Below are 25020 nucleotides of genomic sequence, written 5' to 3' on the forward strand. Positions count from 1 at the left end.
AGCTCAGCCCACCAGGGGGCAGGGCTGGCTGGCATGTGGTGCTGGGGTATTGAACCGCGGTCACTGATGCTTTTGCTAAGCTTGTTCTAAGTAGGCGCTTTAAACCACTGAGCCATCTCTCCAGCCCTAGCCCGAGGAATGTTGGCGTGAAGAGCCTGGCTCCTTCTGGGCAGGGAGCATGTGTTCCCTGTGATGAATGTGGTACCATATGCTGTATGCCATCTTATTTTTAATTGTTTCTTCATTGCGAATGTGACATTTAATACAATGTTTGTCACTTGCGAAGAGCTGGATGAATGAATGGAAGAAGCGAAGCAAAAGACAGTGTTATAAAGTGTATGCTGACAGAGGACAGGGCATGGCCGAGAGTTCTAACCTCACAGCTCTTGTCCTGATTGAATGGCTGAATGACTTTGTGCAGGGCTAAGGTGTGAGCCCAGGGCCTCGCTGCACAAAGACAACCGTCTTTTTTCACTTTCAGAAGTGCGTCCTGTGGAGCGATCATTTCATGGGTCCACCCTTCAGCTAAGATGGCTCAGCAGAATCTTCTAAATGTGAGAGTTGAGCTCTGTCTGGACAGCATTCATCCGCCTGGCAGAAATTTCAAAGGACCACCCCTGGGCACAGGCTCTGCAAGGCCACAGCCCTCTTTGGCCTGCACAATGCCTCCAGCCCATGCCTTTGTGGTCAGCCTTTCAGATAGATAAATAGAACTGTTGAAGGGCCCCTAGTGGATTAAAATCTCTAGACAAGCTGACCTCTTTCTATTACTACAGCTGTTCCAGATGGTGGTAAAATTTCTAGGATCCCAAACACCACATTTAGCGATTGTATCCCAAGAACACGTGGAAATTGACAAGTTGCCTTGACATCTACTCTGTGGCTTCTAAGTCGTGGATTTATTTCTTCTTCATGGCAGTTTGCACTTCTGTTTCCTTTGTTCCTTTAGGGGCTGCTGTCCCACCCCCTTTCTCTTTAGAAGAATTAGCGTTTAAAAGGCAGCATGTCTAATTCCTGAGGATTTATTGCCCCTTAATTGCCTTAGAAGCCCAAAAAGTCAGTCTCCAGAAACAGGGTCAAGGAGGACTCAAATGGAGACAAATGTTTGTACTTTTACAAAGGCCTTGTGCCTCCTGATTCCTCCTCCTGGAGCAGGACTTCATTAAATGAGATTGGGAGAACACTTAGATTTTCCAAATTAGGATCTAAGTCCCTGGAAGCCTCTTATGAGCCATACATGTGAGGTTGAAGATGGTGCTGATTTAAAACATGAAGTATTCTAATCTTTTCTTGGGTCACTAAGTGCTTTGGGAGAATAATGACAACTTCAGCTCCTCCCCTACATCTGTGCACGCCCAAACATAGCTCTTTGCAGGTCGTTTCTGAGGTTTTAGGTTGGCACACTGAGGGGTAGGTCTCCATGGCAAGCGCCCAACGACCTCCTGATGACCCGTGTGCCATAGTCACCCTCACTTCCTCCCTCCCTATTCTAGGCATCTCACCCTCTTCTATGTGATGGTGGGCTTGAGGCAGGGCCCAGGCTCCAGTCCTGGGGTGATGCTGGTGGCGAGGATGTGGTGGTGAGGATGATTGCTCTACACTATCCATGATAGGCCTGCCTGTGTCCTGCTTTCAGAAATTGGCTCAGGTTGGGGTATCTGATCCATTTCTGACTGATAAAACAAGGGTAAGCCTTCTGGCACATTCTGGGGCAAAGGTTCACTATTCCTCAAGTGAAAATCATATTGCAATATGGATAGTGTAATCTCGAAACTCTTTTCATGGATGTGTAGGACTGAAAAAATGAGAGAAAGCAAAAACCAAAATCACCATGTGTCCCACAGGGGTGGACTGGAATTGTCCTTGGTGTGAATTCATGATTTCAAAAATATATCTATAGATGCCCTTATGTTTTTGGACAGATGCATGCATAGGTATGTATATTGTGTATGTGTGTGTGTATATGCATATATTTATGTGTACATAAATTCATTGTTTTCTAGCTCTGATTGATAGAAGGGCCAAGAATAAACAATATCCTAATAACAATGGAAGCATTTGGCAGTCAGATTTTTTTACTTTATGGAAAAAAGGCAAAATTAAATTTCATACTCGAATAATAGAATAACAATAGTTAATACATTGCACATTGCTGTCTTTAAAGTAATCATTTAGAATGCAAGGTGTTCTTGAATTGATATTAGAGCAAACCCTCCTTTTCAATGAGCGAAGAAACACTAATAGTAAAACACCCTGTTTTCCCCCCGTTTCCTTCCACCCTTTTCCCTTTCCCTCATCCTAGATCCTTTTTCCTTTTCAAATATTTCTTCCCATTTCACAATTTCTGTCATACATTTTGCAGTTAATTTACTCTTTCAGTTTCTCACACCAGGGAGACAATACAACGTATATACATGCCAATCGAATTTGTTGCACTTCTGATTATGGACTTTAATTTCATCCATTTACCTATAAAAGCCTCATGTTTATCTTTCTTTATAGCTGAGTAATACACCATTATATAAAAAGACCATAATTTTTATCCATTCCTTAGTCAATGGGCATTTGGGTTGTTTCCAAGATGACAAATTGTGCTGCTATAAACAAGGGTGCACATAAATCACTGGGGTGTGATATTTTCAGTACTTCTGGGAGGATATCCAGGAGGGGAATAGCTAGGTTGACTGGGACCTCTAATCCTAGTTTTTTAAGGAATATCTATACTGATTTCCACAGTGGTTGCACCAGTCTACACACCCATCAACAGTGGAGAAGGGTTTCTTTTTTCCCACAATCCCTCCAGCATTTGTTATTGGTTGGCTTCTTGATGACAGCCATTCTTAGTGGGGTGAGACAAAGTCTCAGTACTATTTTAATTTGCGTCTCTCAAATGACCAATGAGGTTAAACATTTTTTCATGTATTTATTTGCCATTTGTAAGTCTTCATCTGAGATGTTTGTATTCATCTCAGATGTCCATGTTTTGATTGAGTCTTTGAATTTGGGGGAGTCTGATTTGCTTTTTAAATTCTTTATATGTTCTATTGAAGTCCTTTGTCTGAGGGACAATTGATCAAACAATTTTCCCACTCTGTGGGTTGTCTTCTCACTCTGTTGGTGACTTCTTTTGATGTGCAAAAGCTTGTTAACAGTGAGGTGGTAGTCGGATCTTGATCCCATTCATGTCTAGCAGGAATGAAGCCTCCTTGATGAACTTACAAGGCTGGAGTATGAATAATCAAAGTAATGCTGTAGTAGCAGCCTGCTTTTCTCAACTAATGCACTGAGTGGCTCTCCATCAAGCTATTTCGCTCTTCAATTAGGCTGACTGCTTTTGAATGAGAAGTTATTTGATGAAGCTACAGATATCTCCAGTTCACAATGATTCAACAATAATGGTTTTTCTAATTTCTAACATCGCAAAAGCGATACGCATTCAGTAGACATAGCACTTTGAATTTTCATCTTCTTCTAGGCTATCAGTAGGTTGTGCGATGCCAGGTAGCAGTCGTGAATGGTGAGTTCGATCACATGATCACAAAGCTTAACAGCCAATACTCATAGGGCACTGTGTTACCAAAGTGTAGTTTTTTTTGGTATAGTTGCTTTAACTGTATTAAATGAATTTTCAATTTACGATATTTTCTTTTGTTTTAAATTTTTGAAAAGCTTTTTTTTTTTTTAAAAAAAAAAATGTATTTTGTCCAGCGTCTCTCTACACAGCTTGGACTTGTAGTGATCCTCCTGGCTCAGCCTCCCCAGAGCTGGGCTTACAGGAGTGAGTCACCACACCTGATCTCAGTGGTCGGCATAGTGTGTCCAGGGATCCAGGGCCGGTATGGCATGCGGTACTGGAGATTGAACCCAGGTCGTTGAGAGTACCAGGCAGGTGCTTAGGCTGTCAAGCTGTCTCCCCAGCCCCAATTTCCAATATTTTCAGCTTACAATGGGCTTCTGGGTGTCTGATCTCATCATAAGTGGAGCAGAATCTGCAGCGGATTCCCTGGTCTTACACAAGTCATTGTTCTGCTTTTGACATGGATGAATCCTGTAGCCTGAAGTCACCTTGTATGGGATGCCACGTTGTAGATTAGATCTTCTGATGTTCTCAGATAGGGGAGCTCAGGGAGGTACCACATGCAGAGAGAAGGCATGTGCTCTGATTCAGAGGAAAGGCCAATTCCAGTCAGTGTGAGTTGCCATCTCCTTTGTCTCCTACTGGTCTGTTGGAATCTAGGGGTCAGTTGCTATGTGTGATGGGTTTACAGGGGTCTCTGTGTGCTGGTGGTCGGTTAGACATTCAGCAGTGGTGCTAGCTGGGTCGCTGGTAGGAGGATGCTCATGACGGTGCCTGCGCAAGGCTGCATTTTTGCTACCTGAACCTTTTCATTCGTGGGCTCCTTGTGGCAGCCCTGGGCAACTGAAGGGCGGAAGTTGCACAGATGAGCCAGGGGGTCCACCAAGCACCACTGCATCTGCCGATTCTTATAGCCCAAGCGACAGGACAAATGGTACACAGCCAAGCGGCTGAGTTCCCCTTTGTAGCTTTGGTGCACATTTCTGCCACTTATACCTCTGAAGCAGAGCCTGAAACAGTTTTTTGTTTTTGTAAATAAAATTCATTTTATTGAAAATCAGAAAAGAAAAGCAAGGATCAGTATGACAGCATAAAATGCACTTATGGTGAGGTAACGAGTTTCTTCGTGAAATATAAACGTGTGTAAGAGACTTGCTAGTCAGTGTGAGCCCAAGAAGCAGCAAGGGCAAAGGGGGAGGGCGCAGGGAAGAGGGAGAGTCAGGAACAAGGGCCGATTGTTCTGATCAGATCTTCTAAAAGCCTTGTGAATCGCAGCTCAGATTTTTGTGTCTGGAGGCTGAAGGGGTTTCCATGTCAGCTTCTGCTCATTTGTCAGTTGCAGGTGGCTCCACGGGCTTTAGCTCCCAGGCCATCACATCAGCAGGCCCAGCAGCCTCTGCAGGTGGCAAAGTGTTCCTTTTAGAGCAGGGATACAGAGAGAAGAAGGCACCTGCTGTAGCCAGAGACGAAGCCCTGTGAAGGTGCATCTGTTTAGAAACTGTTTAAAACCTGCGCTGGGCGGGAAAGTCCCGCTGGGGATGGAAGGAGAAATTGGGTGCAGGGAATCTGGGACTTCTGCATAAACTATTTCTGCAGTACCTTTCAAGTAATCTGGGGAGGAAAATGCAGGCACTGGTCAAGAGCCGCCTCACTCCTCTCTCTCTCTCTCTCTCTCTCTCTCTCTCTCTCTCTCTCTCTGTGTGATACTGTGGCTTACTTACCTGCCCATTGTAAAGTCCAGCTTCTCTTCTGCGCAATGAGGGTAACAGCTCATGCAATCAAGAGGGTTGGCAGAAGTGACATCTTCCAATTTTCTTGCCTTAGTCCCAGTGTCAGTGATTCACACCCAGCAAAGCTGAGGGTGCAGATGTGACTTTCTAGGAGTCATAGCTGGTGGGGAACAAAAAGGGAGAAGACAGAGGGACAAATTTATAGAGGAAGGGACCCAAATGTAGAAAGAGAATCTCTCTCTGTCTCTCTGTCTCTCTCTAGTATGGGGGGTTGAACTTGGGACCTTGCTCTTGCCAGGCAGTTGCTTATGCCACTGAGCTATCACCCCAGCCCAAACAATCTCTTTAAGAGCCAGAGGATAGTATGTGTGTATCGCAGTTAGAGAGGACAGGTAAAATTTTCCAGGAGGCAGGAGCAGGTTAGCCAGAGGAGCACAATTTAAAGTTTAGTATGTTCAGGGAAGTAGAAAGAACTTCCGTTTGACTGTCTCTTAGTTATGTCTTAAGGGTGGAAGTAAAAGAGAGTGGCGCTAGCTAAGTATGCTCATGAATGCGTACAAATTAGAGCTGTTAGGAAGGAGTCGTAGATAAACTCAGTGATTGGGAATTCAATTGGAGGCACCTTGGTTTCTCCTCTCCATGACCTGGATCATCCAGTTTTTTTAAAAAATGTATTTAGTATATGGTACATGGTCTCACTATACAGCTTGGACTCATAGTGATCCTCCTGTTTCCAGCCTCCTCAGCACTGGGGGATTATAGACATGTACCACCATGGCTGGACTTGGTGGCCTGCTCAGTGCACCCAAGAGTGGGGCTGGCACAGCATGTGGTGCCAGGGATTGAACCCCAGGCCCTGCGCTTGCCTAAATAGGCACTGAGTCTGCTGAGCTATCTCCTGGCCCTCACCCAGTATTGTAGAAAGTTACCACTGCCCTTCTCTGTCCTCAGCCTTGGGACTACCTCTATATAACCTTCTGGAAGAGACACCCAAGAGGCACAGTGAGGAGGAAAGGGGCCTATCCATAACTCACTCTTTTTCGAGGCATATCCTGATGCTAATGCATGGTAGTTATAGAGTAAACACTTGAGGGAAGAATGAATGAAGGACCACAGTATGCATTTATCATTTCCATGTCCCCTCTTGGTGTCATTGTTAGCTTAAGCAGTCCCTTAGTTAAGAAATATTTCTTCCTGTACCAGTGCCAGCCGGAAAGGGCCATCTGTCCTGCTGCCCAGCTCTCACAAGGCAACTTCCTTGAAATCCTGCCAGAAAATAAAGATTCTGGAGGGGTTTTGAGCTTAGCTCTCTGCTGAGTGTGTACGTCTCCGTTTTTGTTCCTAGGTCAGATCAAGCTGTGTTTCAGTCTGTGTTTGTACAATAATTGTTCAGCTCACCGAAAAATAATGTGGTTGTGCAAATGCTCAGAAGGAAGTGTGATGTGACCAGTGATTACAGCCTCTGCCAGAATATCTGGAACAGGATGCGTTCTGTAATGAAAGAGCCTACTACAATGGCCAGAGCTATTTATTTTATTTGAAAAATGTGTTAGACCTCGTGAATGGCCTATTTATTCCCAGCAGAATTAAGTATAGCAGAGCTTCAGAATTTGGACGATTTCTTGGAGCCTTATGTAACAGATTTTGACCCATGTGAGAACATCCAGGAAATTACCCTTCTACTTTCTATAATGTTTCTCTGGCTGCTGGTTGTCGATGCGTCTCCAGTCAGAACTGGGAGAATTACCTGGCATTCTGACGCGGGTTGCAAGTTTTCCGGTTTATTTACAAAAGTTAAAATGTATATATATGTGGTTTTAACCACTTAGGAATTCAGGTGCTTTTGTCCTCCGGAATGCAGCATTCTGAAGAGTTTGGAGCTGTTTCCTGGACCTTGTGGCTCAACCCCTCAGCCTCCTCCTGTGCTTTCGCTTTCATCCCCTGCGTAAGCTTCAGGCCTTGTGCTCCTGGCTATTTCTAGGCCCCTCCTCTTTTTCACGGGACATTCCGTTCTTCCCACCAGCCCTAACCTGCTTGCAAGTTGGCAGGCATGGAGAACAGGAGTCTGTGCAGTTTTATCCACCGGGAAGGGGCCCCTTTTAGCTGTGCAGAGAGTAAAACCTTTGGTCCAGCAGCTTGGGGATCCTAAAACAATGGGGAGAAGGTGTCATGCGCTTAACTGCAGAGACTGTAGTCTTTGGCGTAAAAGGAGGAAGCTGTCTTGGCATCTCTCCCTAGAGCTGCTGGGTACTTTGGAAAAATTCCATCTCAGTCTTTCTTCTCTTGGATCCTTAAATAAGGGGCTGTGGCATTGGTCAGGGCTGTGGTGACTGGTAGGCGGGATGCGGGGGAATGACTTGGGTAACCTTCCCAAGGAAGACTGCCACTCCAGAGTACTAAACAAAGTGCTTGTTGGAGGGCTGGCCAGATAGCTCAGCACACTAAAGCGCCTGCTTAGGCAGAGCGCAGTGGCCAGGGTTTGATTCCCGCAAAACGTGCTGGCCCTGTCCCCTGGGCATGCTGAGACAGCGAATGAGACTGGGCGTGGTGGTGTGCGCCTGCAATCCCAGTGCTTGGGAGGCTGAAAACAGGAAAATCCTTATGAGTCTGATTTATGTAGTGAGACCCTGGAGACCCTGTACCAAATACATAAAAACAAACAGGAAAAAAAAAAAAAAAAAAAAAAAACAACCCAAAAGGGCTTGTTGGGAAAGTGAAATCATTTAAAACAGACTCACTTTGGGGGTCATAGAAAAAGAAGAATAAGAAATAATATTTCTTCTTGATGCCAACTGGAAACAGTTCTTGGGCGTTGGAGTCAGACCTAGACGGGAATACTGATTGTTAGAACCTGAGAATAAAACGGTAGCAACCATACTTTCGTTTCTGAAGCTGTAGCATGGGAAGCACAGTTAATTTTTTTTTCTTTTAAGAATTTACTTTTAACTGTGACAAAAGACACATAATTAATAATTCACCATCTGAATCGTTCCTAAGAATACAATTCAGAGGCATTAGGTGCAGCTACACTGCTATGCAGTCACCGCCAGGAACTCTTGATGGCTGGCTGGTAGAGTGGAATTCTGTACCCATTAAACACCCCCCTGCTCCTTTCCCTTGCCTCAGGTCCTAGAAGCCACTAATCTGTCTCCTCTATGGATTTGACTACCGTGGCTACCGTGTGTAAGTAGAACCAGACAGCATTTGTCTTTTGGTTAATTAGATTACTTGGCGTGGCATAATTTTCGTGAGGGTCATTGCTCTTGTCTATTGTACGCACAATCAAATGTTTAGCCAACTGTCCCCCACTGGAGAAATGAGATGCTTTTACCTTTGGACCATTGTGAATACTGCAGTTCTAAATATACGTGCCTAAGTATCTTGTGGGATCTATCAGTCACTGCATTAGGGCCGCCAGAGCAGAGTACCCTAAACTGGGTGGCATAGACAATACGAAATTCTGTTCTCACACTTCTAGAGGCTGGAATCTGAGATCAAGGTGTCTGAGAGGTTGCTTTCCTCTCAGGCTTCTGTCTTTGGCTTGTACCCAGCTGTGTTCTTTCAGACAGGTCCCTGTCCCATCACCCCATTCTGTGTGTGTGTGTGTGTGTGTGTGTGTGTGTGTGGTGCATGTACCCAAATTTCTTCTCCTGAGGACAGAATGAATTAGAATGTGCCCGAGTGGGCACATTTTAATTTGACTGCACTTTAAAAGACATATCACCAAGTAAAGTGATATTTTGACATACTAAGAGTTAGGACTTCAACAGAAAGATTTTGTGGGGAAATAGTTTGACCCATAACAACATTTTAAATTCTTTTGAATGTATCTCCTGAGATGAAATTGTTACATTGAATAGTAACTATGCTTTTAATTTTTTAAGGAAATAGTTTGAGACAGTGGATATGAGATCTATTTATGAGATCTATCTGTCTGTCTATCTATCTATCTATCTATCTATCTATCTATCTATCTATCTATCTATTTATCTTAAACATTTAGCCATTTAGGTCTAAGTGAGTGTTGGCTGCAGAAAATGCTAGATTCCAATAATTATGTGGGCTATAAAGTTGCCTACTTTGATCCTGGATTCTTAACTGAGTATGGAAAAATTAAGCCATTCAAGTTTCCAGATTTGTAGTTTCCCGTCTCGAGTCTCTGGTCCCTAGACTCAGGACCTAGGTTCTTGCAGTGTTGGGAGTCTTTTGTTTTCTGTGGTTCTGTGATTGAATCTGAGTCTTTTATACTGAGTTACATCCTCAGCTTTTATTTTACTTATTTATTTATTTATTTATTTCTTGGTGACAGAATGTTGCTATGTGGCCAAACTTGTCCGGGCTAGTCAGATTCTGCTACCCACAGCCCCTTCCCAGTCCTTTGTAGGTTGGGCTCGTAGTTATTACTTTCGGGTGTGTATGGCATTTCACTTTGTTCACATTACTTAGGTTTAGGGGATAATTTGGGATTCAGTAGCCTACTGGTTGGGGTGTAAAAAGGAACAGCTGCTTTGGAAAATAGTTGAATGGTTTCCTGAAAGGGTAAACGTAGAGTTACTACTGGATCCAGCAGTTTCACTGCTAGGCTGTCTTAGTTCTTATGAGAACTGAAAACACTCTGTCCGCACAAAAATGTGTACAAGAATGCACATAGTGACGATATTCAAAATAGCTGAGCGGCAGAAGCAGCACAGGCATCCCTCAGCTGATAAACAGACGAAAGGCAAGATGTCTCTATGATAGATTATCAGAGACATAAGGGAAGAAGGAAGACTCAATGCGTGTGGTGATACATGTGGGTCTTGCAGACATGATGGGGCATTGGGCACGATGCATATGCCTGCAATGTCAGCAATGAGGGAGGAGGCTGCGGCAGGAGAATCACAAGTTCGAGTCCTGTCTGGGCAACTTGGTGAGACCCTGTTTCCAAAATAAATGGCTGGGAATGTAGCTCAGTGGTAGCGGACCCATGCACTTGATCCCTAGTACTGTAAAGATGAAAGCTGCACAATGCAAGGGGCCATTCACAAAAGCACACATTTTGCCTAAATGCTGAGAGTAGGCAGACTGAGGGAGGCAGAAAGCTGACTACGCTTGTTTGAGGCCACAAAGAGGAAAAGAGCTGGCAGGCAATGGAAAGTGACTACTAATAGGTAGGGTGTTTGTTTTATGGGTGATTAAAATGTTCTGAAATTGATTATGATGGTGTTTCTGCAACTCTGCATATTCTAAGAGCATTGGATTGTATTAGAGTGAAGCATTTTAATAAGATTTACAATGCAAATGGAGCGCCATGGGGTTACAACTCTGAGGTTAAGAGATCAAATTCTTCAGTAGTGAACTTTCTAAAATTTCTAGATGAGTGGGATGTATCACATGTTCATAGGAGACCGTGCAGAGCTGTACGCACTTCTGGAGCTGGGAACCACTTCTGCCGTCTTTTTTCTTTCTCAGGTTTTCAAATGACCAACTTTGAAACAGAGGAGATTCTTAGAAAGACTGAAGACGTTTCGGTTCACACCTGCTCTCCATCCTTGCATAGTTTGGTTGCCTGTCTACATTTTCCTCTTCTGTTTCTCTTATAACACTGGCTGCTTCTGCAGAAGCTTATGAACTGTAAGAATACCCAGTGCAATGTTGTTGGAATCTATAGGAAGCCCTTTGGGGACTTATTCGGACTGTTTCTAATGTTTTTTGGCTTCATGTTTGGTAGAACCCTGTGGAAACCTTGGCAGCACACCTCCCTCCACTTCCCTGCACAGCAGGGTTTGTCTTCGAGCTCATCCTTTTTTCCCTTCTCCCTTGTCCACAGGCTCCCTGCCGTGGGGCTGCCCCTGCTCTGTCCATGCAACACCCTTGTGTCCACTGGCACCCCAGTCTCTTCATTTCTGTGTGCTTCCCCCACCTCTTGATCCTTTGCCCCAGTGGTATCTTTCCTTGGTTTGACAATCCCTCAAATTTCTCATCCTTTTTTTTTTTAAGTAATAACAAGGGTACAAAACCTCAACACTGATACTTTCTTTAGATCTTTATTCCTCAATATACCATGCTCTATGATTGCCCACACTTAACTTTTTTTGGCGGAGAAATCAGGATCTTTCCCATATTTGTTGATGTGGTCTGTTGAGGAAGAGGCTGAATGGACAAAGTAAAGAAGCTAGTGCTGCGATGAACTCTAGAATCTCAGGAAGTATTCAGTATGTGGAGGAGAAAGGAGAGGCCACAGGAGGAAAGAGGTTTCTCAGTTGTTTTCCCAGCATTGTGTTAAGAACTCAACAGGGAGAGATACTTATTCTGACCACAGGGTGGATGCAATGAGAGTGTTATTTGGTAGAAGGCCTAGTTTGTTTCCTTGCTTATTTTATTGGTGAATGGGGCAAATTCTTAGAGAGAAAATACTACCCTATAGGGAAAATGTCTCGAGAGAGTCATTGGCGTATATTTGATTTTGTGTATTTATTTTATTTGGAGTGTTAAAGTTTCCCCCAAGAAGCCAGATTTAAGAGTCTAAGGGTCTCTAAGTGTTTAGTCTAGCCTGGGGCTGTTAGGTTCCCTTGTAGGAAGAGAGAGACAATGGGTTGAGATACCATTAAGGTGAAGGTGATCAATGAATCCCATAATGGACTAAGAACCCTCTTCTGGGACATTGAGAGGGTTTCTCACCAAATGCAAAAACACCCCTCTGACATAGAATCTTGAAAACAGGGATCGCAGTCACAGCTTTTCAGAGTCACTTGATTGTTACCTTTCTGCTAAGAAAATTCACTTCTGGTAGGGAACAGACTTCTAAAATATATCAGGAACTCCTTTAAAGAAAGGTGTTAGTTTTAAAACACATCACAGAGCTACTAAAGAACAGAAAGCTTTATGACTTATAGTTCTCCTCTGCTATACCAGAGCACACGTTAGTGAGCCAATTAGCTGCTTGATCGGCCAACTGCAGGTTTTCCATTTTAGCATCAGGGGAGCTAAAGTTGAGAACACTGAAGCACACCTCCCTCCACTTCCTTGCACAGCAGGGTTTGTCTTCGAGCTCATCCTTTTTTCCCTTCTCCCTTGTCCACAGGCTCATGGCAGTGTAGATTTTCAGTTGAGTCTAGAGACCCCCAGTAGCCGTAGGTCACGTCCCCACTGTTCCTGGTAAACAGCTTTAAGGTCTGCACATGCTATCAAGAGAAGTCTGGTCATCTGAGTAGGAAACCTGTACAGTGGGTTGAATCCAGGACATTTTCCTTTGGATCCCAGAATTTATATATAGCTCTCTGACACAGTTCAACAATAATCCTTCCACAAGCCAGTGGAAATAGACTCGTGATGAAGAGCAATTTCAGTCGAAGGGCTGCATGCAGTTGTGTCATATGGAAAAGCTGACTGCTCACATATCGCTGAAGACCTCCGGTCTCTGGACAAGGTCCTTGAAACAGGGCGCTGTGCACTTGTTGTGAGCAGAAAGGCTAAGATGGTGGAATGAATATTTTAAATGCTCAATGAGGGCCAGGGAGATAGCTCAGTAGAATAAGTGCTTGCCTGAGAAGTGCAAGATCCTGAGTTCAATCCCCGTGATCGCAAAATAATACATACATATATAATCAGTTCTCATTGGTCTTGTTTATATATACATTTTTTCTTTTCTTTTCTTTCTTTCTTTCTTTTTTTTTTTTTTTTTTTTAGTGTAGGGTCTCTAGGGTCTCACTACACAGGTCCGATTTGTAGTGATCCTCCTATTTTCAGCCTCCCAAGTGCTGTGATTGCAAGCGCAGGCCCCCACGCCCAGTCTCATTCGCCGTCTCAGTGCGCCCCATGGGGCGGGGGGGGGGGGGGGGCACAGCGCGCTGCTGTTTTTCTATATTTGTTAGTGAAGAAAAAGAACTTCCTAGTATTCATTTATTAAATATGTGCAAGGTGTAATAGAAAAAAATGACGAGTGTATAAATTTAAAAAATTATTACAGTAGCAGATGCATCGCCAGTACTTCTCATTTCAAACGCACGTATCCCACCATTTTTGCCACTTGCCAAAGTAGTCCTCCTTCCTGAGTGTCCTTATGAGGTGTGTTAAAAAATACGGTGACTTCCTCTTCCAAGGGACATTCAACACATAGGCAGGCTTGTCCACCTTACTCACCGGATCTAGCCCTGTTTAACTTTTGGTTCTTTCTCAAAAATGAAAATGAGGGCCGGCCTAATAGCTCAAGGGCCAGCCTGATAGCTCAGTGGACTAAAGCGCCTGGCTAGGCAGGGTGCAACGGCTGAGTTCAATCCGCAGCATGCAGCGCAGGCCCTCCCTCCGTCCCCGGGGCGCGCTGAGATGGCAATTGAGACTGGGTCTGGTGGTGCACGTCTGTAATCCCAGTGCTTGGAAGGCTGAAAATAGGAGGATCACTATGAGTCCTCAGTGCGACCCTGGAGACTTGTAGACCCTGTCCTAGATACAGGAAAAAAAAATGACCTCAAACGCCATCATTTTGAATGGATTAAGAACATTGAGGTAGTCACAGCAGCGCACCTAGATGCTTGCACAAGAACCCTTCCAAAAAGACTTCGGAAAGGAACCAGAACAAGGGGAAAAGTGTGTCCCGTAGGAAGGGAAGTGTTTTGAAGGATGCTCATGGCAACATGTCTTTTACTGCAATACTTCTAAAAATATTTAAGTGCTCACTGCATTGTTTGACTGAGCCTCAAATTTCTCCAGCATTGCTACAAGTTGCTTAGCTCTTTTAATCCCACCAAAGTAGGTGCTGGTATTTTCATTTTAAGGATGAGGGTTAGATTAACAGCTTCACACATTCTCACAGCTTATGAGCGTTCTCTTCCTGTCCCCCAGGATGCTTTTGCACAGGGTCATGTTGAGTTATTTTCCACTTTACTGCCTGTAATTTGTTGGAAGCTCAAGTCATCCATCGGAATAAATACTTGATCTTAGTCTTTTTTTCCTGCTTACCAATAATAAATACTGTGAGAATTTCCATTAGTAACGTTCCATTGAAATTGACCCAATAAAAATCTACAGTGTAAAGCAATCCTTAGGAAATTAGTATATACAGGGATCATGGTAAGTGATGTCTTTGTACTTTTGGTTATTCATTGCAACCAGTTTAGGACCCTTGCTCAGGTAATAGTATATGTGAGACACTGTAGAGCGTGCATGAATCTATACTTCTCATTTGCAGTCTTGAGCTCATCCTGGTAGGGAGAACATTGTTCTGCGGTGGGGAATATCTGTATTTTTCTTGTGCTCAGTTTTGGAGATTAATAGATTTACATGTTTCAGGGTGATCATGTGAAACAATTATGGGTCTTAATTCCTAAGACTAGCAGACTCAATTTCTTTCGACATTGAGTTATGGCATTACCTGAAGCAATATTTGTTCATTATAGTGATGGTCATTTATTCAGGAATAAAAACAGAAGTTTCAGCCCTTCCATAGGGCTGCAGAATTTTCCTGGTAAGTACTGCATGACAATTTGACATGGTGTTGAAGTATTAGTACACTGGCATACATAAAGTACTTGTAAAATACATTGTTTGCTTTTTATAGATTAGCTTTCTCTTTTCAGAAAGTGTCGTATTGAAATTTGGTGGTTTTCTTGAAGCTGTTTTTTAGTGTTCATGTTTCAATTGAACATCGTGAACCTCTAACTAAAAATGTCACTTCTGAGAGATGCACCAAGCCAGGAAAATAAGCAGTCCAATGAAAGGCAAAGCCCGCCATGGTCTTTGGCCAGCTGGGCTTCGTAAAACAGGACTCTCAACAATGCCTGGCTTCTCTGCAGAGAAAGGTAACTGGATATTGCAGAAACAGCCGTGGCAGCGAAGTATTAGACCGAGGTGTTCCAGGCTGGAGGCGTGGAGGGTCAGGGCAAAGAATTCGGCTGTAGTTTTTGGTATTGCTTTGGCGATAGTTTCTTGAGCCTTTTGTTTCTTATTGGTCGGGATCACACAGCTTATCAGAATGTGCTCCTGGTCCCGGGAAAGGACTATATTTCCTCTTCATGATTTTTTGTTTTCCTATTAGGCGCTAAGTTAAAAAGGCCTGCAGGACGTTAGCATCTCTTCTTTCTTAGGGCTGGCCAAATAGCTCAGTGGACTAAAGTGCCTGCAAGCAGGCGCAGGGATGGGGCGGGAGGGGGGTGTTTGGTCCCTGGGCCTGCTGTGCCGGCCCCACCTCCGGGGCACCCTGAAGGGCAATTGAGACTGGGCATGGTGGGCCTGCCTGTAAACCCAGCTCTTGGGAGGCTGTAAATAGGGGGATCACTATGAGTCCAATCTAGTAGTGAGACCCTGAACACCCCCTTCCCTAAAAATACAAAAGAAAAAAAAATCTCTTCCTTCTTTGCTTCAGCAAGGACCAGCAGGGGTAGCAGGTGGCATGGTGACAAGGATCATGGAAGGCATCATGGAAGAGGAAAGCATGTCCTGCCTCATAAAAGTGCACAGGGTAGAGGTGTATGTCAAGTTTAAGCTTTTGTACAATCCAAGAGGAAACACAGAAACAAAACTCAAGTGTGTGTTTGTGTGCATTGAAACACTGACTACAAAAGAAACAATGTCTTGTTTTCCAAATAAATCAATCATTACCCAGTATAAAAATAGGCAAGTAGCTTGAATAGGTAGTTCATGGAAAAATGAATACAAATGTCAGTGAATATAGAAAAAATACTGAGCTTGGGGCTGGTTAGATAGCTCAGTGGTCTAAGCACCTGCCAGGCAAGCTCAAGGATGCAAGTTTGATCCCCAGTGCCGCATGCTGTGCCGGCCCTGGAAGTGCAGGCACACTGTGCTGGCCACTGAAACTGGGCGTGGTACTGCACACCTGTGATTCCAGCACTAGGGAGGCTGAGACAGGAGGAACACTATGAGCTGCACAGTGAGACTCTATTCAATAAAAAAAAATACTGAGCTTCATTAAATATTTTTAAAAATGTGATTAAAAGCAATGAGGTATAACTTCATCTGCCAAACTGATAATTTTAAAACATTTTTAGATTACCAATCATTGTTGAGGGTTTATTTATTCATTTCTTTTTTTTTTCTATTAAGAATTTAACATAGCTTCCTAGACTGCATACAATTCAGCAATTTGACACAGATTTAAGGTAGATAAGACTACCTATAAAATCATTTTGCCAAACAAAAACATTGAGAATCGTGGATCAGGCATAGTAGTGGACACCTATAATCCCAGCACTCTGGAGACCTGAGGGAGATGAATTGCAAATTCAGGTTCAATCTGGGGAATTTAGTGGGAACTTGTCTGAAAATAACAATAAGAAAAGGACTGTGGTTTGTAGCGCAGTGTGAAGACCCTGAGTTTAATCACCAGTACTAGAAAGACAGAGATAGTGACAGTGATATGGGTAAAGACAAGGTAGAGATAGAGATAACAAAAATGAGAGAGAATGAGAGAGAGGTATGAGAGAGAGAGAGGGAGGGAGGGAGAGAGAGAGAGACACACAGAGAGAGACAGAAAGAGAGAGAGAGAGAGAGAGAGAGAGAGAGAGAGAGAGACAGACAGACAGACAGACAGACAGACAGACAGACAGACAGACCGACAGACAACCAGGGAAATAACTTAGTGGTCTGAGCACCTGCCTGGCACGTGCAAGGATCCAAGTTCGATCCCCGGTACTGCATGTCATGCTGCTGAGCCAGCCACTGAAACCAGGCATGGTGATGCACACCTGTAATCCCAGTGTTGGGGAAGTTGAGACAGGAAGATCACTACGAGTCTGAGATGCATAGCAAGACCTTATACTGGATAAATAAAAGATAATAGAAAATACTATGTACAGCATTAAAAAAGAGAGAGAAATTAATAAGATTATTAACCAATCATAAGGCACGCATTTTATTGTGACCACAATTCAAATATATAGTAATTAAAAAATATCCTAGATTGTAATTTTAACCATAAGCAGATGTCAAGAATTTTTTGTGCGGGTATGATAGTGGTTATTGTGGTTATGTTTATAAAATAGCCAGTTTCTTTAGAGACATTTGAAGTGCTTATGACAAATGATTGGATCTGGGGTAGTGGGTAGAATAAGGGTGAAACAAGATTGGCTCTGAGTTGATAATTGTTGCGGCTGGGAAGTATGAACACAGACACTGATGACAGCAGTTGGGTGTGCCCCCTCCCCTGGTCAAAATGTTCCACAGGAAAAGGGTATTAGATGAGCAGAGAAGAGAGAGGCAAAGTGGAGACCCAAGGCAATATGCCCCAGAAACAAATACGCTTATGCTTCCAGTTAGCCCTAAGTCCTCTAAGCAGTTACCCGATCAGTAGAAACACAGCATGAATCATTGCTTGCATTCCCCGTAGACAAAGCTTTGTTAATTATGGCAGGTAAGCAAACTCCTCCCGTAACGGATTGCACGCCTTCTTCTGAGAGTTTCTAAAAAGGACATTAAGTGAGATTATGAAAATTATCCTTCTAGAGAGGAATTTCAGGTGCTTCTCTTAAATTTTTTTAAAAAATCATTTGTTTACTTATTTATTTATTTGGTACAGGGTCTTGCTATGCAGTTCAGACTCATAGTGATTCTCCTGACATAGCCTCTCCAGTGTTCGGATTACAGGCATGTACCACCATGGTTGGTTTCAGTGGCTGGCATGGTGTGCCCGGAGTTCTGGGGCCAGCATGGCATGTGGTACTAGGGATGGAACCCAGGTTCTTACCCTTGCCAGGCAGGCACTTAGACCACTGAGATTTCTCCCCAGTCCCAGATACGTCTTTTGAAGGTGTATCTTATTATGGCAAAATACAGCTCAATAGAAGAAAACAGAGCTGCCTGTAAGTCAGCTTTCCATCACTGTAGCAAAATACCTGAGTTAATCAACTTACACAGACAAAAGGTTTATTTTGGTACACACTTTTAGAGGTGCAGTTCATGATCAGTTGACTATATTTTCAGGCCTGTAGGCAGGCTGAATATCATTGTAGAAAGCATGTGGTGAAAGTGCTGATGACCTCATGATCCTTGGAAGCAGAGAGAGGCAGAGATAGAGATAGAGAAGAAGATAGAGCTAAAGCTAGAGATAGATGATAGAGTTAGAGTTAGAGACAGAGATAGAGACAGATAGAGAGACATAGAGATGAGACAGAGACAGACAAAGGAGAGGTGGAGGCAGAGGATGAGGGCTATGGTCTCAGTATCCTATTCAAGGGTACGCCCCTCACTGACCTAACCTCCTTCCATTAAGCATCATCTCCTAAAGCTTCCACCACTTCCCAATGGCACCATCAACTAGTGATGAAGCCCTCAACCCATGAACCTTTACTGGACATTTCAGATCTAAATCCTGCAATCCGGGAGAGGGCAGAAGAGACCCTTTGGGAGTAGCTTCTAGAAATGATGCCAGCTGAGCTTCCTGTGTATTTCTCTGTGATTTCAGTCTTCCAGCAGCTGATTCAAACAAAATTTAAGTCCTATCATTTTCCTTAGTCATAAGAGAGGTGATGACAGTGCTGTTACAACCGTAGTCTTTAGGGCTGGGTTATAGATATGTGTGAGGGCTCAGTGTGCTCCTTGGTTTCATTCCCAGGCCTAGAAATAAAGTAAACTTGAGCCAAAGAGGAAAAAGAATCTCTTTCTCCTAACCCTCTTAATACTGAGTGTTTTCTGTGATTCTGTTGCTATTTAAAATATTTGTATCTCAATAAATTTCAAGCATGTTCAACAGCACACAACACTATGAACTGCCCATATTAATTAGACCTTTGGCAACTATCAACTCTTGGTTATATCTTTCTCTTTCTACCTCTGCAAGTCACTTTTGATTTATTTAAGACAGGGCCTCCCTATATAGTCCAGGCTGACCTTGAACTTGTGGCCATCTTCCTGCCTCAACCTTCCAAGTGCTGGGCTTTCAGGTGTGTGACTCCTTACTTGGCTCCAAAGTTATTTTTGAAACAAATCGCAATCCTTTTATGTCATTTGTAGACATTTCTGTATTTACGCTCTTAAAAAAAAAATGTTTTTTTTTAAGCCTTACTAAAACTCAGTGTGCATTTTGCATAGACTGCATTCCTAAGTTTCTTTGCTACCTCTTGCTGGATTTTAGAGTGGTGGTGCTTTTAACCTCATTACGCCTGCATTTCCTTTAGATAGAGACTCATGAATGGAGCCGCACATGAATGAGGAAGCGGATGTGTGTCGACAGACAGTGGGGATTCCCCGTGCAGTCACTGCCTGCCTCCTACCTTCACACTGGGGTGAGCTGACAGCTGGAGGGCTGCGAGATGCTTTTAGGTACTTGCGGAGCACCTTGTCAGCACCAACACACGTCAGCTTTCCCAGGTCTACAAAGTGAGCTTCAGTCACATAAACCGTAGGAAACTCTTCTGAAGGCTCTCATCACTGTGAAAATGAGGATGTTTCCAATTTGTCGCTGCTGCTGCTCTGCACCTCTGGCTCCTTCTCCCTGGACAGGACCAGCCATTCTGGGGTCCTTCGGTGACTCCTTAGTCTCTCAAAGTGCTCTGGCATTGGCTGCCTCCTCTCTTCCCCTGCTTGTGGTTCCTTGTCTGTCCGATTCACCTGTTTCTCTGCTACTCCTAGATCTTCAGATCTTCCCACCTCTACCTGAAACTTCCTTTATCTGTTTGAAATTGGACACAGGGTTCTCCAGCACCTCACACCCTTCACGTCTGAGCTGAAACTTGTGGTTTGCCCTCTCTCCATTGCCCACTCCACTCAGCCTGCTTTTCTTCTTTTACTTAGTTTTGCCTCAGTGTGGAAAAGCCTGGTGATCATGACTATTCTAGTTGGTATTATTCCTCCTGCTACTTAAATTTCATTCCTCTATCCATTTCTTATCCACTGAGTTACCAGTGCTTGCAGATGTTGCCTCTGAAAATTTAAGTGACTTGTGTATTGGCCGGATCACTTAGTCTCTGCCTCTTATTCCAGGGTTCACTCTGTAGATGCTAAGACGTGGGGTGAGGCTTTCAAAATCATGCTTGTGCGTGAAAGTCCTGGATGAACAGATGGATAATCAGAGAAGGAAAGGAGATAAGAGATAACACCCAAGACACTGTGGCCTCGCTGCGGGTGGGGGGGACTTGTTCTATTTGGGGCTTTTGTGGAAGATTTCATGGATAAAGACCTGCTTGAAGTTGACCAGAGACGACAGGTAATAAGGACATTTCAGGAAAATGTGAGTAAATCTTCAGAGGCTGAAAACATCAAGGTACTGTATATGTGAGTTTGTGTGTGTTTGTGTGTATATGGATTTCAAAACATCTGCAAAATCCAGGTTAACTAATCTTACATTATCTTTTTTCTTGTACCACAGAGGTGGCATGACATCCGTCTCAAAAATGTAGGTAACTTTTCTTCTTAAGTCTGAAAGTTGAAATTTATCATCCATGGTATTGCAGTTTTTGACTCCAACCTCCCCTTCCTCGCTTCTTCTGAGCACCATCTTTAACTTTATCCAAAGTAGACACCTCAGAGTTCCTTGCAAACGCTATGCTGTCTTTCCCCACCATTGGTAGTACATCCTAGTTTTATCTGTTGCTTTCTAGGTACTGATGGTTGGACTCTGTCCGATTATTTATGAACTTTTTTTTATTTTGAGACAGTTTCAAGGTATTTGTGACTAGCCTTGAACTTTCTAGATAGCCTAGACTGGCCTTGCACTTGTGATTCTCCTGCCTCAGCCTCCCAAGGGGTGAGATTATAGGCATGTGCCAACATACCCAGCTTGAACATTCTGGAAGCACTTTAAATACATACAAAGAAGAACTACTGTGCAATGAATCCTTATGTACTTTCCAAGTCCTACCAACTGCATGGTAGTGACCTGCAATCTTAGCACTCACAAGGAAGGTGCAGTGAATTGGAGGCCAGTGTAGTGAATTCAGGGCCAACATGAACTGCATAGTGAGAACCTGTCTTAAAAAAACCAAAGGACCAACAAACAACAACAAAAACACACTTTTTAAATATTCCTTTGTGAGACTTTTCTCTTTTTTAATTGCTTCTTTTTTCCTTCTTTCTTCTTTTCTCTTTTCTTTTTCTTTTCAGTTTCCTTGCCTGATTTCCTTTCTCCAGCTTTCAGGGTATAGAGCTTGGAATCTCCTCGGCACATACTCACTATTATAGAAATTGGATTATCATATTCCCTGACTCTTTGAAAGCAAAATTTGCATCCTAATGTTTGTCCCTTGAAATGTCTTCCTTTGGTGAGATGTTGGCAATTTTACCTCAAAGACAGAGAGAGAGAGAGAGAGAGAGAGAGAGAGAGAGAGAGAGAGAGAGAGAGAGACAGAGACAGAGACAGAGAGACAGAGACAGAGAGGGCTCATATGGGTCAAGAAAACACTCAGGCAACAGATATTTTTAACTTGCAAGGACAGAGCAAAACCACTGTCATCATGCAAACTTAAATCCTAGTGAAGGAGATGGGGTTAATTAAGAATAAATACATGCAAACCCAAATAAGCACAGCAGTGAAATAGCTGCGGATTATGAGCAAAATAAATGGAAGATGGTCATGGAGACCTGTTTTAGAGAGTGGTGTGGGACGGTTCTGTGGGGCGTGTAGTCAGTGAGGTGAGTCTAGAGGACCGAGTTTTCATCCATAGGGAGTTAGGCTGGGGCCATCCAGGCAGAGGGAAGAGCATGGTAAGCTTGTAAGACACGGAAGGCGAACCTTTTAGGGATGAGGACGCACCCTTCAACCCCAAACCCACTTATTTATCACAAGATGCCAACACTGCAATTGAGCTTGAATACTGAGGCTTTCGTTTAGAAAAAACAACTTAGCCACTTGGCTCGGGAGCCAACAAAGACTGCCCTGTGTGCCACAGGTTCGCCCCCACCTTGCCTCCTTGAAAGCAAAGTGACTGCAGGTTTTCAAATGAGCCTTTTAGCTTTTCTCCTCCGTCCTTCCTATAATCCCGAGGAACTCTGGCCCACTGGCAGAATTCTCAGTGGTGCTTGTGACCAGTGTGTTTGCGGGAACAAGGAACCCATGACTAGTTACATGTGGGTGTTGTAGAGAAAACTGTCTCTCTTCCTTCCTGTCTCTCTTCCCTGCTCTGTTAGGTGTTTTGCTCAGGATCCTCACGACTGAAGAAGAACGAACTACATTTCTCTGCCAGTTTCATTGCCAGCTGCGCTTGGAGCATAAGGCCAGATGCAACGAGGAAGGAGAGGGCAGCCAAGGCCTTCAGGTTGCCAGTGACTTGGCTAGAAATCTCATTCATATTGGGAAACAGACTTTTAAAATAAATTTGGCACCACCTTCCTTTTGGGAATCCGTAAGCCCTCCGAATGCTGCTCCCCAGCCTTTAGCCGAGCTGCCAAATACCTCCGCATCAGCATACCCCAAGGGTGCCACCTTCTGCCCAGCCTGCTGGGCCGTGCTGCTGGCTCGGCCAGCCGAGTAGCACAATCTTCTCCTTTATGTAATAAGGCACAGCAGAGAAGCCCTTTGTGTTCACCCTTTTGTGAGTGGGTGCTGGGCAAGATGCGCACGTAACCCCTCATTTTCCACATGGTCAGAGCTAGTGTACATTTCTGTGGTCGGGTAAATATTTTCGAACTGTTGGCAAGCCCATCTGCCTCCCCCGTGCTATTTTGCTGCAGGCCAGGATTATAATGACCCAGCTTTAGTTTAAGATGGATTCTGCAAATCTACGTGCGAGTTGGCACCACACTATTTTCAGAGAAAACACAGGGGTGCGACAGGGGCGGCTGGAATACAGCGCTGCCTGCCCAGTGGGGCCAGCGAGGGTCCCCACCTAGCTTTCTATTTAGAACACAGCACGAAGATAAAAGAGTCCACGTCCTGCGAAGCCTTGGTGCTTGCGTTGGACATAACATGATGCCTAGTTTCTGCCTTCTTTTCATTTTTGCTTTAGAATATCAAGAGAAAAGATTGTTTAACATAGTTGGCCAAAGAGCTTTTCTGGTCATAGTATTCCCTCCCTCTTTAATTATTATTATTATTATTTTTAATTTAGAATTCAGCTTTGGCAGCTTTCCTAGGGGAAACAGATTGCTCTGAGCGAACTCGCACAGCTGGAAACTGGCCGTGTATTGTTGTTCTTTCTTCCAAGAAATAAAAGAGGCATTTACAAGGGCGGCTGGAGAACACCGTGCTGTCCAGATTTACTGTATGGATTTCTTTCTCTGAGTCTGGTTCATGATACATGTCATGACTGGGTGTCTAACTGGACCTGCTTCCACTTCCGGCCTCTCCTCCCGAGCCGCTGTTTCCCTGGGAACACTGAACTCCCTGAGCAGTGGAGCGGTTCGCGCTGGCGGAGGAGGTGGAGCCTGGTCGGGTTGGTTTCTCGCAGCTGAAGTACGTGGTCTTTGGAACTAAGTAAAGAGTAACTCCTGCAGGGTTTTCTGAGGCTGGCTTTCCCCGCAGCCTTGGAGACTTCATCAGAGTTGCTGGCTTTTAGGGCTGGACGAGTGCATGGACTGTGGAGTGTTGGTGTGTATGTGTTTATGATTTCTCTTTGATTGGATCTACTTCTTCAAGGGAGGCGGGGAGGGGGTTCTCAGAGTGTATCTCAGCTAGCTTTTGTGCTTCCTGGAACAATGCTCTGCTTGCTGCTGGGAGGAGCTTGCAAAACTTTAGTAGGTTAGCTTTAAGAAGAGTTTGCAGACCGCATACCTGCAGTTTATGGGTAGGGAGGGATCCAGTCTAGAGCAAGGTAGCTGGTTTAGTGTCAGTAAGTAGGCAGCAAACTCAAGGGGAGAGTGGTGTCAATGGCTGGCTAGAGTGACTGGGGTTACAGGTGAGGTGGAGAGGGGATCATGCACTTCCTGCCTCTGCTTGGAGACTATGTTGTGGTCATTTATTCCTTTGATGCCAATGACAAGAAATCTCTCTCTCTCTCTCTCTCTCTCTCTCTCTCTCTCTCTCTCTCTGTCTCCCTCTGTCTCTCCCTTTCATTTTCAAAATAGATGCTTTAGTACTGTTAGGAATTGGACCCCATTGCTTGCTTTATTCAGGTTTTTCAAAGGAAGTTTTTCTCAATAAATACTTATTTTTCCTTCCATCTCACAAGCTGTTAGAGAAGAAGAGGAAAAAGGTAGGAGTTTAAGAGTAACTTAAGCTTTTGGTTCGCTTAAATGAGCACTGGGGACTTTCTCCCAGGCAAAATGTAGTTTGCTATGAGGTTTGTTTTATTGGAGAGAACTAGAGGATTTTGTCACTGAGATTACCTGAATTACCTGTCACAGGTACTGGACTATGTAGTCATTGGCATAATTGGAATCTGTCATTCATTCCTTGTTGCACTGGTTTATTTAGAATAGCATCTCCTGACTTCTTAACTGAGACCCACGAATGAAACTTGTTGGAAATAGGCCATTTGTCTGTTGGGGCTTTCGCAGTTAGATCAAGCACCTCACAGAGTTCCTGATATGTGCTAAAGCTCCATGTAATGTCAGTTGAAATTATACCGTGTTGAATAATTGGCCAAAATGTCCTCAGGGGTCCTGAAAGTTTCAAGAACAAGAAAGTGGACCGTGAGTTTAAAATCTTATACAATGCGTAGAGAGAAACAAAGAAAGAATTGAGAAAAGTGGCTTGACTAAAGGTATTCCTAAAAGGCTTACTCTGTGTCCATGAATAAATGTACTTTTCTGGCTTGATAAAAGTTGATAGAATTGATTTAGTGAAGGCCCTGGATTCAACCTGCAGTATCACATAAAGACAGAGGAAAAAGAGGGAGGGGAGAGAGGGAA

The 25020-nt window shown here is 43.9% G+C and overlaps 1 protein-coding gene across 8 annotated transcripts in view; it reads left to right on the plus strand.

Annotated features, from left to right (window-relative positions):
* Window positions 1-25020, plus strand: part of Map2k6 (mitogen-activated protein kinase kinase 6) — a 123224-nt gene that overhangs the window by 55471 nt on the left and 42733 nt on the right. Inside the window, exon 1 of one of the 8 annotated variants that reach the window (XM_023714019.1) lies at window positions 8453-8490. The exons of 2 other annotated variants lie outside the window; for them this stretch is intronic. In XM_023714019.1, the coding sequence (XP_023569787.1) occupies window positions 8463-8490 (28 nt within the window). In that variant the 5' untranslated portion in view covers window positions 8453-8462. 5 more of the 8 variants (XM_023714017.1, XM_023714022.1, XM_023714020.1 and 2 more) reach the window with 5 other exon arrangements.

The sequence above is a fragment of the Octodon degus genome, unplaced genomic scaffold (genome assembly GCF_000260255.1).
Source record: "Octodon degus isolate 3935 unplaced genomic scaffold, OctDeg1.0 scaffold00033, whole genome shotgun sequence".
Classification (NCBI taxonomy): domain Eukaryota; kingdom Metazoa; phylum Chordata; class Mammalia; order Rodentia; family Octodontidae; genus Octodon; species Octodon degus.